At 44.5% G+C, this 13622-nt stretch overlaps 1 protein-coding gene across 6 annotated transcripts in view; it reads left to right on the top strand.

Annotated features, from left to right (window-relative positions):
- TADA2A (transcriptional adaptor 2A) overlaps positions 1-13622 on the top strand; it is a 73693-nt gene that overhangs the window by 1769 nt on the left and 58302 nt on the right. For all 6 annotated transcript variants that reach the window (XM_058445277.1, XM_032163079.2, XM_058445276.1 and 3 more), the window contains exon 2: positions 2872-2995. In XM_058445277.1, coding sequence (XP_058301260.1) covers positions 2971-2995 — 25 coding nt within the window. In that variant the 5' untranslated portion in view covers positions 2872-2970. The remainder of the gene's footprint in view (positions 1-2871; positions 2996-13622) is intronic.

Below are 13622 nucleotides of genomic sequence, written 5' to 3' on the forward strand. Positions count from 1 at the left end.
ATCCCCACACCGTGGTACCCATGGGTACCTAGCAAATGGAAAAAGTTCGGTAAATTTGGCTGTTATTTGATTGCTGTGTTCGTAATACACCCTTGCTAGACTCATTTTTCTTCAGAGCTCAACTTTTCCTGAGACGACAGCAAAGGGAGACCTACCCCACCCCAAAAAGGGAAAGTTCTTTGATGGCAGCGTTAGCGGAAATGTTGCCCACACTTAGTGATGAATTATTCTCCAAGCTAAAAATTACCAGGGTGAAAAAAATCATTTCAGAAAAGCTAAAGATGAATTAACCTTTCGTAGAATTAACATTTATTAGTCCACTACTATGTGTTTATTATATTCCTCCTGTATGCTTGGCATTTTAAAAGCATACGAATATGTATCCAATATAGTCTCTGCTTTCACTTATTTATTTATTTTTATTTTATTTTATTTTATTTTTTTTTGAGACGGAGTCTCGCTCTGTCACCCAGGCACCCAGGCTGGAGTGCAGTGGCACAATCTCGGCTCACTGCAAACTCCGCCTCCCGGGTTCACGCCATTCTCCTGCCTCAGCCTCTCCGAGAGTAGCTGGGACTACAGGCGCCCGCCACCACGCCCGGCTAATTTTTTGTATTTTTAGTAGAGACGGGGTTTCACCGTTGTCTCGATCTCCTGACCTCGTGATCCGCCCGCCTCAGCCTCCCAAAGTGCTGGGATTACAAGCGTGAGCCACCGCGCCCGGCCTCACTTATTTATTTATTATTTATTTTTGAGACAGGATCTTACACTGTCGCCCAGGCTGGAGTGCAGTGGCACATTCTCGGCTCACTGCAACCTCCACCTGCCGGATTCAAGCAACTGTCATGCCTCAGCCTCCTGAGTAGCTGGGATTATAGGCGCCTGCCACCATGCCAAGCTAATTTTTTTGTATTTTTGGTAGAGACGGGGTTCTCACTGTGTTGCCCAGGCTGGTCTGAAACTCCTGACTTCAGGAGATTGACCTGCCTCAGTCTCCCAAAGTGCTGGAGTTACAGGCATGAGCTACCACACCCAGCCTGCTTTCACTTAATTTAGAAGTGGGGAAAAATATACATTCAGAGGTAATACTCACAAAGTAGAATGTGAAAAATGCCAGATAAAAAGCTGTGAGTGGGCCAAGCACGGTGGCTCATGCCTGTAATCCTGGCACTTGGGGAGGCTGAGGTGGGCAGATCGCCTGAGGTCAGGAGTTCGAGACCAGCCTGGCCAACATGGTGAAACCCCGTCTCTACTAAAAATACAAAAATTAGCCAGGCCTGGTGGCCCGCGCCTGTAATCCCAGCTAATTGGGAGGCAAAGGCAGGAGAATCGCTTGAACCCGGGAGGCGGAGGTTGCAGTGAGCTAAGATCGTGCCATTGCACTCCAGCCTAGGCAACAAGAGTGAGACTTAGTCTCAAAAACAAACAAACAAACAAAAAGCTGTGAGTGTACAGAAGGATTATTTTTTGACTTAGTGTAAAATATTATTTCAATTCTGCTTCAAAGAAGATACTTTGGGCCAGGCATGGTGGCTCACACTTGTAATCCCAGCACTCCAGCACTTTTGGAGGCTGAGGTGGGCAGATCACTTGAGGCCAAGAGTTTGAGACCAGCCTGGCCAACATGGTGAAACCCTGTCTCTCCTAAAAATACAAAACAATTAGCCAGGTATGGTGGTGGCACAAGACACGAGAATTAAAAATGAGAACCAAATGGAGAATGAGAATCCCTTGAACGTGGGAGGCAGAGGTTGCAGTGAGTACTCCAGCCTGGGCAACAGAGCCAGACTGTGTCTCCAAAAAAAAAAGAAAAAGAGACTTAGTCTGTCCTCCAAGCTGGAGTGCAGTGGTGGCTCACTGCATCCTTGACCTCCCAGGCCCAAGTGTTCCACCTCATCCTCCTGAGTAGCTGGGACCATAGGCATGGGCCACTGTACCCAACTAACTTTTTTTTTTTTTAAGAGATGGGGTCTCCCTATGTTGCCCAGGCTGGTCTTGAACTCCTGGGTCCCAGTAATCCTCCCACGTCAGCCTCCCAGAGTGCTGGGATTACAGGCATGAGCCACTGTGCCTGGCCCTGTTACGTACTTGTTGAAAGAGTGAGGAACAAATGTATGTTGTAATAGATAGGATTTTTTGGTTTCCAGTTACAGAAACTCGTTCAGTCTTATTATTAAAGTTGAGTTTATTAAAGTTTATTAAAGATAGAGAAATGAGAGAAGAGTTAAACAGTTGAGCCACCTGGGGCTAGGGATCTCAACAGCCAGAGCACATGGACTGAATTCTTTGAGTGAATTCTAGTGAATAACTAAGCTCCAACTGCCTTCTCTCCTTTCGTGTCTTACTCAAGATCCAGATTTCTGGAAGAAGAGACCTGGTTGCTTTAGCTTTTGTCAGGGGTGGGGAATGGGGTATTGTGATTGGCAGCCCCACCAGTACCACATGAAATGTGGGAGGGTCAGTTTCCCAAATAAAGATGGCGGCTAAGAAGAGAAATGATGCTGAGTAGAGAAAGCCAACAGTTGTTTATTAGAAATATGTATCATTTTCCCCTCCCACCCTCCCTGCCCCACAAACCCAGATCCTTCCTCATAAAAAAGAAAAAGAAATATGCAGCATTTATAGAGGACCAGGTACCATGCTACATTACTTATATGGATTATGATACTTGATTATGACATTTAATTCTCACAACTTTCGAGGTAGGCAGTTATACCCACTACAGAGGAAGAAACAGGTTTTCAGAGGTAGAATAATTTTTCAACATTACAAAGCTAAGATGTGGCATAGCTGAGTGTGTTGCATATCTTCTCTTTATCTTGTCCCTTTGAATGATTTTCTGATCCATGTGCCACTTTTGTTTGTTCCTAGGGAGTCATCAAACTTTGGTGTATGTGTTGGCCGGTTCTGAAGTCTTGAAGAAGCTCTGTGCTGAGGAAGACCAAAGCAGCACTCATTGCCAATTAGGGAATGGACCGTTTGGGTTCCTTTAGCAGTAAGTACAGTGGGAACAAGTCTCAGGTAACTTATTATTATTACTATTTTTTGAGGTGGACTCTCCCTCTGTTGCCCAGCCTAGGGTGCAGTGGCATGATCTTGGCTCACTGCAACTTCTGCCTCCCAGCTTTAAATGATTCTCCTGCCTCAGCCACCCGAGTAGCTGGGACTACAGGTGCGTGCCACCACACACAGCTAATTTTTTTTATTTTTATTTTTAGTAGAGATAGGGTTTCACCATGTTGGCCAGGCTGGTCTTGAACTCCCGACCTCACGTGATCCGCCCACCTTGGAGTCCCAAAGTGCTGGGATTACAGGTGTGAGTCACCACTCCTGGCCTTCAGGTGACTATTAATAGCAAACTAGAGTGGAAGTTGATCAAGGAAGAAAAATAAACAATGAAGTTAGGCAATAAAGCCCTTTGACTCTGATTCTAAGGGAATTATGAGTATCAAAATAAAATCAATTAATACATATTGATTACCCACTGAACACATGACACAAACATAGGACCCTGGGTCTTAGAAGAAAATGAAGCGGCTGGGCACAGTGGCTCACGCCTGTAATGCCAGCACTTTGGGAGGCCGAGGCAGGCAGATCACGAGGTCAGGAGATGGAGACCATCCTGGCTAACACAGTGAAATCCCGTCTCTAGTAAAAAATAGAAAAAATTAGCCAGGCGTGGTGGCAGGCACCTGTAGTCCCAGCTACTCGGGAGGCTGAGGCAGGAGAATGGTGTGAACCCGGGAGGCGGAGCTTGCAGTGAGCCGAGATTGTGCCACTGCACTCCAGCTTGGGCGACAGAGTGAGACTCTGTCTCAAAAAAAGAAAAAGAAAAAAAAAGAAAATGAGGCTGAGATGGACCAGGCATATTCTGATTAACCTGTAGTTAAACCTAGAAAAGCCATGGGATTTCTGTTTAGATCAATAACATGTTTCAGGCACCTTGATAAGAAATGTGTCAGTGGTAAGATAAAGGAAAGATCACCCCACCTCCCCCATGATGTGGAACTTGTTTCTAAACCACAGTAGAATAATGTAGAGAATTATGGGGTATGTGTAAAGTAAATTCAAGTAGCCATAACTATGGATAAAAAAATTGTACTGGCGGCCGGGCGCGGTGGCTCACGCTTGTAATCCCAGCACTTTGGGAGGCCGAGGCGGGCGGATCACGAGGTCAGGAGATCGAGACCACGGTGAAACCCCGTCTCTACTAAAAATACAAAAAAATTAGCCGGGCGTGGTGGCGGGCGCCTGTAGTCCCAGCTACTCGGAGAGGCTGAGGCAGGAGAATGACGTGAACCCGGGAGGCGGAGCTTGCAGTGAGCCGAGATTGCGCCACTGCACTCCAGCCTGGGCGACACAGCGAGACTCCGTCTCAACAAAAAAAAAAAAATTGTACTGGCCAGGCACCGTGGCTCACGCCTGTAATCCCAGCACTTTGGGAGGTCTAGGCAGGTGGATCATGAGGTCAGGAGTTTGAAACCAGCCTGGCCAACAAGGCGAAACCCCGTCTCTACTAAAAATACAAAAATTAGCTGGGGGTGATGGCGGGTGACTATAATCCCAGCTACTCGGGAGGCTGAGGCAGGAGAATCGCTTGAACCTGGGAGGCAGAGGCTACAGTAAACCAAGATCATGCCACTGCACTCCAGCCTGGGTGACAAGAGCAAGAATCTGTCTCAAAAAAATTAGACTGCTCTTTTTCCCTGATTCTGAATATATGAGATTTGGCAGAAATAGAAATTCCATTGTTAGATGTTTAGTAGTATCCCAATGAGAAGAATCAGAAAGGTACTTTTTGGGTGTTGTTTCCTCTTCAACAATTCGTGTTTTTTTTTGAGATGGAGTCTTGCTGCGTTACCCAGGCTGGAGTGCAGTGGCATGATCTCGGCTTACTGCAACCTCCGCCTCCCGGGTTCAAGCAATTCTCCATCTCAGCCTCCCGAGTAGCTGGGAGTATAGGCGTCTGCCACCATGCCCGGCTAATTTTTGTATTTTTAGTAGAGACAGGGTTTCACCTTGTTGGTCAGGCTGGTCTTGAACTCCTGACCTCAGGTGATCCACCAGCCTCGGCCTCCCAAAGTGCTAGGATTACAGGGGTGAGCCACCACTCCCGGCCTGACAGAACAGTTTCTTAAAGGAGCTCTAATTTACTCTTTGATCACACTCCTAATATAAATTTAGGAGAGAATGGAGTCTTCAGACACATCTAGTTCAACTCTTTCATTTTACATACAGAGAACTCTAAGTGGACTGCTCCAATGCTGGGAATATCCAAAATAATGTTAAACTTCTTTTTGGAAATAATTTCAAACTTAAGTTGCAAGAATAAGAATACAAACAATACCCACATACCTATTGTTAACCCTTTACTCCATCTGCTTTGTCATTTGCATGCGTGCTCTCTCTCTCTCTCTGTGTGTATGTATATATATGTTTTTTATTTTTTAATTGTTTTTAAGAGATGGGGTCTCACTCTATCACCCAGGCTGGAGTGCAGTGGCACAATCATAGCCCACTGGAGCCTTGAATTCCTGGGCTCAAGCGATGTCCCCACCTTGGCCTCCCAGTGTGTTGGTATTATAGGCATAAGCCACCATGCCTGGCCCAATCTTTACTATTAAGATTGCAAAAAGATGATTTCCCGCCCCCCTCCCAAAATCTAGTGCTCTCTCCACATTTACTAGTTAGCATTTTTAGTTTTTATTTTAGGTTCAGGGGTACATGTGCAGGGTTGTTATATAGATAAACTTCTTGTCACAGGAGTTTTGTGTACAAATTATTTTGTCACCAAGATAATAAGCATAGCACTCGAGAGGTAGTTTTTGGATCCTCTCCCTCCTCCCACTGTTCACCATCAAGAAGGCCCTGGTTTCTGTTCCCCTCTTTGTGTCCATGTGTTCTTGTTTTTTTAGCTCATACTTGTGAGATCAGAGAGTATTTGGTTTTCCCTTCCTGTGTTAGTTTGCTTAGGATAATGACCTCCAGCTCCATCCATGTTGCTGCAAAGGATGTGATCTCATTACTTTTTTATGGCTACATAGTATTCCGTGGTGTATATGTACCAGTTTTCTTTATCTGTTCACTTTTTTACTTATTTTTTATTATGGACACAGGAATTCCTATTTTTTCAATGATTTATGATTTATTATCATACATAACTAGCTAGGTTCATGGATTATTCCAAATTTGGCCACTGGGCATCCCTTCAAATGGGCTTCTACCTCCTTATAGTGTACCCTCATCATTTTTTTTTTCTTTTTAGCATCTCCATCCTTTTTGGCATAACTAAATACTCCAAGTGCATCCTGTACTCCCCCCACCCTGGAATCAGCCACTTCTCTAAGGAGTCCTGGTACTTTTACAAGGGAGTCATATCAGAGACCAAGATCTTTTCTTTTTTTTTTGAGACGGAGTCTCGCTCTGTCACCCAGGCTGGAGTGCAGTGGTGCGATCTCGGCTCACTGCAAGCTCCGCCTCCCGGGTTCACGCCATTCTCCTGCCTCAGCCTCTCCGAGTAGCTGGGACTACAGGCGCCCGCCACCATGCCCGGCTAATTTTTTGTATTTTTAGTAGAGATGGGGTTTCACCGGGGTCTCGATCTCCTGACCTCGTGATCCGCCCGCCTCGGCCTCCCAAAGTGCTGGGATTACAAGCGTGAGCCACCGCGCCCGGCCTGAGACCAAGATCTTTTCATCTACTAGAATATTTTTGCATCTTGGCCCTTTTGGGCTGACAGAACTAGGAAATATATGCATGTTATGTGCTATATACATATATGCCAGTATACATACACATTTATGTACACATATACTTCTTTTTAGGAAATCATGAGTTCACATTCTTACCTCTAATTCGTCATCGTAGGCTTTTTTCTTATCTGCATTAATTCCTCGTTCACATGTCTCTACTCAGTGAGAACCCTGGCTCCCAACATCAGTACAATTCCACTATCCCCTGCCCTCAGCCCTTGTACTTACCAACTTCATTGTTTTCTGGTTTAATCTGTCCCTTAATCCTTTTTGCAAAGATAAGAGGACTGTTTTTTACTCTTAATTATTTTCTTTTTCTTTTCTCTTTTTTTTTTCTGAGACAGAGTTTCGCTCTTGTCACCCAGGCTAGAGTGCAGTGCCACGATCTCAGCTTACTGCAATCTCCACCTCCTGGATTCAGGTGATTGTCCTGCCTCAGCCTCCTGAGTAGCTGGGATTACAGGCGTCTGCCACCACGCCTGGCTAATTTTTGTATACGGGATTTCACCATGTTGGCCAGGCTGGTCTTGAACTCCTGATCTCAGGTGATCCACCCGCCTTGGCCTCCCAAAGTACTGGGATTACAGGCACAAGCCACCGTGCCCGGCCTCTAATTTCTTATAGGAAAGATAGCATACTATATATATGTGTTCTTTTGTACTTTTAAAAAAATTCTTCAATCAGCACCAGGATTGTACTTTTTTTCCCCCACTTAATAGTATCTCCTGGAAATACTGTATTAGTTGGTAGAGATTGTCCTCATTCTGTTTTTTATAGTTGCATAATACTTCATTGTGTGGATATATTATTATTCAAATAATTGCTTATACTTGGACATCTAAGTAGTATTTTGCAATTACATCTAATATTATAATATATAACCTTGGACATGTGTATTTTTGTATTATTGGAAATGTATATTCATGGTAAAAAATTCCTAGAAGTGAGATTGCTGGGTCAAAAGATAATCCCCCTCTGTATGAGTTGTACTATTTTGTATTCCCACCAGTGATACGTAAGAGTGTCCGGGCTGGGCGCGGTGGCTCAGGCATGTAATCCCAGAACTTTGGGAGGCCGAGGCAGGTGGATCATGAGGTCAGGTGTTCCAGACCAGCCTGACCACCATGGTGAAGCCTCTACTAAAAATACAAAACATTAGCCAGGCTTGGTGGTACATGCCTGTAATCCCAGCTACTCAGGAGGCTGAGGCAGGAGAATCGCTTGAACCTGGGATGCAGAGGTTGCAGTGAGCCAAGATTGTGCCACTGCACTCCAGCCTGGGCGACAAGAATGAAACTCCTTCTCAAAAAAAAAAAAAAAAAAGTGTCTATATTCCCACAGCCTGACTAATTATATTGTCAGGCATTGAAACTTTTGCCAATCTGATGGGTGAGAAACTGTATGTCAGGGTAGTTTTAATTTTTATCTTGCTTATGAGTGAAGCTGAACATTTTTTCATATGTTTGAGGCCATTTTGTCTCTTTTTTTTTTCCTCAAAGTATCTTTGTGTCTTTCACAGCAGGATCTTTGGTCTTTTATTCTCCCTCTCAATTTTTTTTTTTTTAAACGGAGTTTCGCTCTTGTCACCCAGGCTGGAGTGCAATGGTGCGGTCTTGGCCCACCGTAACCTCTGTCTCCCAGGTTCAAGCAATTCTCCTGCCTCAGCCTCCCAAGCAGCTGGGATTATAGGCACATGCAGCCACGCCCAGATAATTTTTGTATTTTTAGTAGAGATGGGGTTTCCTTCGTGTTGGCCAGGCTGGTCTCGAACTCCCAACCTCAGGTGATCTGCCTGCCTCGGCCTCCCTCTCAATTTTTTAAAGTTGTTTGCATACTGGGGATTTCAGTGCTTTTTTCTGATATGTTTACAAATATTTTCTTACAGTATACTTGCTTTTTTACTTTCCTTATGGAGTTTTTGCCAAAAAAAGTTTTTTGTTTTCTTTTTATTAATGTAGTCAAGTTTATTAACCCTTTATTGCCCCTGGATTTTGAATGATGGTTAAAAAGCCTCATTCGGCCACGCATGGTCGCTCATGCCTGTAGTCCCAGCACTTTGGGAGGCCGAGGCAGGCGGATCACGAGGTCAGGAGATTGAGACCATCCTGGCCAACATGGTAAAACGCCGTCTCTACTGAAAATACAAAAATTAGCTGGGCATGGTGGCACACACCTATAGTCCCAACTGCTTGAGAGGCTGAGGCAGGAGAATCGCTTGAACCCTGCAGGCAGAGGTTGGAGTGAGCCAAGATCGCACCACTACGCTCCAGCCTTCCAGCCTGCCAGCCTGGCAACAGAATGAGAGTCTGCCTCAAAAAAAAAAAAAAAAAACAAAAACCTCTCTCTTGTTTCCTGTTATCTCAGTGAAAAAATAGATAAATAAAAAAGCCTTTCTTTTAGGTTTTAAAAAATTTTGAAATACCTTTTGAAGGACAGTTGGGCTCTGTATCAAAAACCTAAAAAATGCTCAATAACTGTACACTCAGCAATTCTAGTTCTAGGAAAATATATATCCTGAGGAACAAATGTGAAATGTACATACAAGAGACCGGGCACAGTGGCTTACGACTGAAATCCCAGCACTCTGGGAGGCTGAGGCAGATGGATCACCTGAGGTCAGGAGTTCGAGACCAGCCTGGCCAACATGGTGAAACCCCGCTTCTACTGAAAATACAAAAATCAGCTGGGTGTGTTGGTGGGCGTAATTCCAGCTACTTGGGAGGCTGAGACAGGAGAGTCGCTTGAACTTGGTAGGCAGAGGCTGCAGTGAGCTGAGATCACACCACTGCACTACAGCCTGGGCGACAGAGCAAGACTCCATCTCAAAAAAAAAAAAAAAATTAGCTGGGCGTGGTGGCATGCACCTGTAGTCCCAGATACTAGGGAGGCTGAGGTGGGAGGATCACTGAGTCTGGGAGGCAGAGTTTGCAATCAGCCAAGTTTACTATTTGGAAATAAAATACATGGACAATATGTCTACATACATGATTTCTTCTTTTTTTCTTGAGACATAGTCTCGCTCTGTTGCCCATGCTAGAGTGCAGTGGCACAATCTCAGCTCATTGCCACCTCTGCCTCCTAGGTTCAAGTGATTCTCATGCTGCAGCCTCCGGAGTAGCTAGGACTACAGGTGTGCGTCACCAGGCCCAGACAATTTTTGTATTTTTAATAGAGGTGGTCTTGAACTTCTGGCCTCAAGTGGTCCACTTGTCTTGGCCTCCCAAAGTGCTGGGATTACAGGCGTGAGCCACCATGCCTGGCATACATAATTTCAAAAAGTAAAAATAATAATGCCCTAACTATAATAAAAGAGATAAATACAAGAGAAGTAATCTATGGTAAAACAATGCAATTTATGATAAAGCAATATGTATTTCAATATGTTTAGATTACGATAGAAGACATGATTTAAGTACTAGATACTTGAACCCATATGTTCAATCACTGTGCATATACAAATGCAGAATGATTCAAGTGTGTCATGTTGGTGACTAAGAAACACCACAAGCTAGAATAACTAAACGTTCTGAACAAAACAAAATACGTTCCCCTTTAGAGTTATATACAATTGCCTTTCTGGAAATTTCAGTGCATATTAAAACTGTCAAAAATACTTCACTTTTTATATAACATGGAATTAGGTTCTAGGTCATATGAGGTTTTTCATTCACTTGAATGTCTGGTGGGACATTTGAAAGTTGCACAGGAAACACAAAAAAGTCAATTTTTATTAGAATGTATTGAGCATTGCAGGATATCTAGAATCCCTGTTTTAGGGGCCTGCAGAATGCCAGTGGGGCTCTCTGGTCACTGTGGCAACAAAAAGGTACTTCCTCAGATTTCCAAATGTCTCCCTAGGGGGGAGTTGAGTACAATTAGGTTATATAATATAATCGATACAATGGAATGTTATTTATCCATTAGAAAGAACAAGGAAGGTCGCCGGGCGCGGTGGCTCAAGCCTGTAATCCCAGCACTTTGGGAGGCCGAGGCGGGCGGATCACGAGGTCAGGAGATCGAGACCATGGTGAAACCCCGTCTCTACTAAAAATACAAAAAATTAGCCGGGCGTGGTGGCGGGCGCCTGTAGTCCCAGCTACTCGGAGAGGCTGAGGCAGGAGAATGGCATGAACCCGGGAGGCGGAACTTGCAGTGAGCCGAGATTGCGCCACTGGACCCCAGGGGGGGGGAAAAAAAAAACCTCCAATCAAAAAAAAAAAAAAAAAAAAAAAAAAAAGAAAGAACAAGGAAGGTCAATGTGTATTGTCATGAAAAGATGTCCACAATATATTGTCAAGTGAAAAAACATCATGTATGATATTCCACTTTTTCTTTTTCTTTTTCTTTTCTTTTTTGAGACGGAGTTTCGCTCTTGTCACCCAGGCTGGAGTGCAGTGGCGTGATCTCAGCTCACTGCAACCTCCGCCTCCTGGGTTCAAGTGATTCTCCTGCCTCAGCCTCCTGAGTGGCTGGGATTAGGCGCCCACCACCACATCCAGCTAATTTTTGTATTTTTAGTAGAGGTGGGGGTTTCACCATGTTGGCCAGGCTGGTCTTGAACTCCTAACCTCTGGTGATCCACCTGGCTCAGCCTCCCAAAGTGCTGGGATTATAGGTATGAGCCACCGTGCCTGGCTATTTTTTCTTTTTATTATTTTTGGTAGAAGCAGGCTCTCGCCATATTGCGCAGGGTGGTCTTGACTTCCTAAGCTGAAGCGATCATCCTGCCTTTTCCTCCCAAAGTGCTGGGGTTACAGGCGTGACCCACCGAACCCAGCCTCTACTTTTGTTGAATATATGTACTATATTATATAGAAGAAAGGTTGGAAAAATATTTTTCAAAATGCTAATTGTGGATGACATACTTTACAGTTTTATTTTAGTCTGGAATGTTAAGAACTTACTTTTACAAAGTAATTGCTTTTTTTTTTTTCTTTTTGAGACAGGGTCTTGCTTTCTTACCCAGGCTGGAGTGCAATGGCGTGCTCATGGCTTACTGCAGCCTCGACCTCAGCTCAAGTGATCCTCCTACCTCAGGCCTCCGTATAGCTGGGACCACCAAGCATGCACCACTGCACCTGCCTTATTTTGTGAGGTTTTTTTTTGTAGAGACAGGGTTTCACCATGTTCCCCAGGCTGGTCTCGAACTCCTGAGCTCAAGTGATCCACCCACCTTCGTCTCCCAGAGTGCTGGAATTACATGCATGAGCCACTGTGGCCTGCCCAGTAATTGCTTCTTGACATAAGGATTTAAAAAATCACTTTGGGCCTGCAATCCTAGCACTTTGGGAGGCTACGCCAGGTAGATTTCTTGAATCCAGGAGTTCAAGACCAGCCTGGGCAACATGGGAAGCCCCCCCCCCCACTAAAAATACAAAATTTAGCTGGGCATAGTGCACATACATGTAATCCAGCTACTTGGGAGGCTGAGGCATGAGAATTGCTTGAACGTGGGAGGCTGAGGTTTCAGTGAGCTGAGATCAAGCCACTGCACTGCAGCCTGAGTAACCAGAGTGAGACACTGTCTCAAAAAAAAAAAGACCACTTTTCAGGAGTTCGAGACCAGCCTGGCCAATATGGTGAAACCCTGTCTCTACTAAAAATATCAAAAATTAGCCCGTCATGGTGGTGTGCGCTTGTAGTCCCAGCTACTCGGGAGGCTGAGGGAGAAGAATCACCTGAATCCAGGAGGTGGAGGTTGCCGTGAGCTGAGATCGTGCCACTGCACTCCAGCCTGGGCGACAGAGCAAGACTCCGTCTCAAAAAAAAACAAAAAACAACAACAACAAAAAACTACTTTGCTCAATGGCTATGCCTTTTTTAAAAATAGGATAGTTGGAGGAAAGAGAGAAGCAAGCTTATATCTAACAGGAAGTGAGGAAGAAGGTAACTTGATAGAAGTTGGCATCTGTCACTTAATATACAACAATTTTTGGCTCAGCACAGTGGCTCACTCCTATAATCACAGTACTTTGGGAGGCTGGGGCAGAAGGATCACTTGAGGCTGGGAGTTTGAGACCAGCCTGTGCAACATAGCAAGATTTGTTCTTCTGTATTAAAATTTAAAATGGGGGAAATGGAGTAGCTGTGCAGTTTCATATACTGAATTTGAAGCTACTGCCAGGAGTACATTTTTTTCTTTCATCATTTTCTTCTGTGTCTTTTTTTTTTTTTTTTTTGAGATGGGGTTTCGCTCTTGTCACCCAGGCTGGAGTGCAATGGCACGATCTCAGCTTACTGCAACCTCTGCCTCCCAGGTTCAAACGATTCTCCTGCCTCAGCCTCCTGAGTAGCTGAGATTACAGGTGCCCGCCACCACACCTGGCTAATTTTTGTATTTTTAGTGGAGATGGGGTTTCGCCATGCTGGTCAGGTTAGTCTTGAACTCCTGAGCTCAAGTGATCAACCCGCCTCGGCCTCCCAAAGTGCTGGGATTATAGGTTTGAGCCGCCACACCCACCCTCTATATCTTCTTAAAGACAAATAAAGAGAATAGTGATCATCACTTGGAAGAGGGAAAGGTACCTTGAAGAATGTTTCTTGGACTTTAGGGAGGCAAATACTATTACAGAATGTGAGAAATCCTGTTCCAGGCTGAACAAATTAAATTCCTTCATCTACTTTCAAAGCCTTTCTTTTCTTAGATTCTTGTGATTGATCATAGAGAACAATTTTGCTAGGTTGCCGTGACTCTAGAGGCCAAATTTGGGGCAACCAGGGACACATATATCAGCATTTTTATGAGTTTTGAGAGTTTGGATTGTACTCCTTGTCTTCATAGTTTGGAGACATACCACTGTCATTGAAGTAGAAGATCTGCTGTGTTATGTACTTACCATGAGAGAAAGGGAGGAAGCTTCCTGGGTTTCA

Source organism: Hylobates moloch, unplaced genomic scaffold, assembly GCF_009828535.3.
Source record: "Hylobates moloch isolate HMO894 unplaced genomic scaffold, HMol_V3 SCAFFOLD_10, whole genome shotgun sequence".
NCBI classification, from domain to species: Eukaryota; Metazoa; Chordata; class Mammalia; order Primates; family Hylobatidae; genus Hylobates; species Hylobates moloch.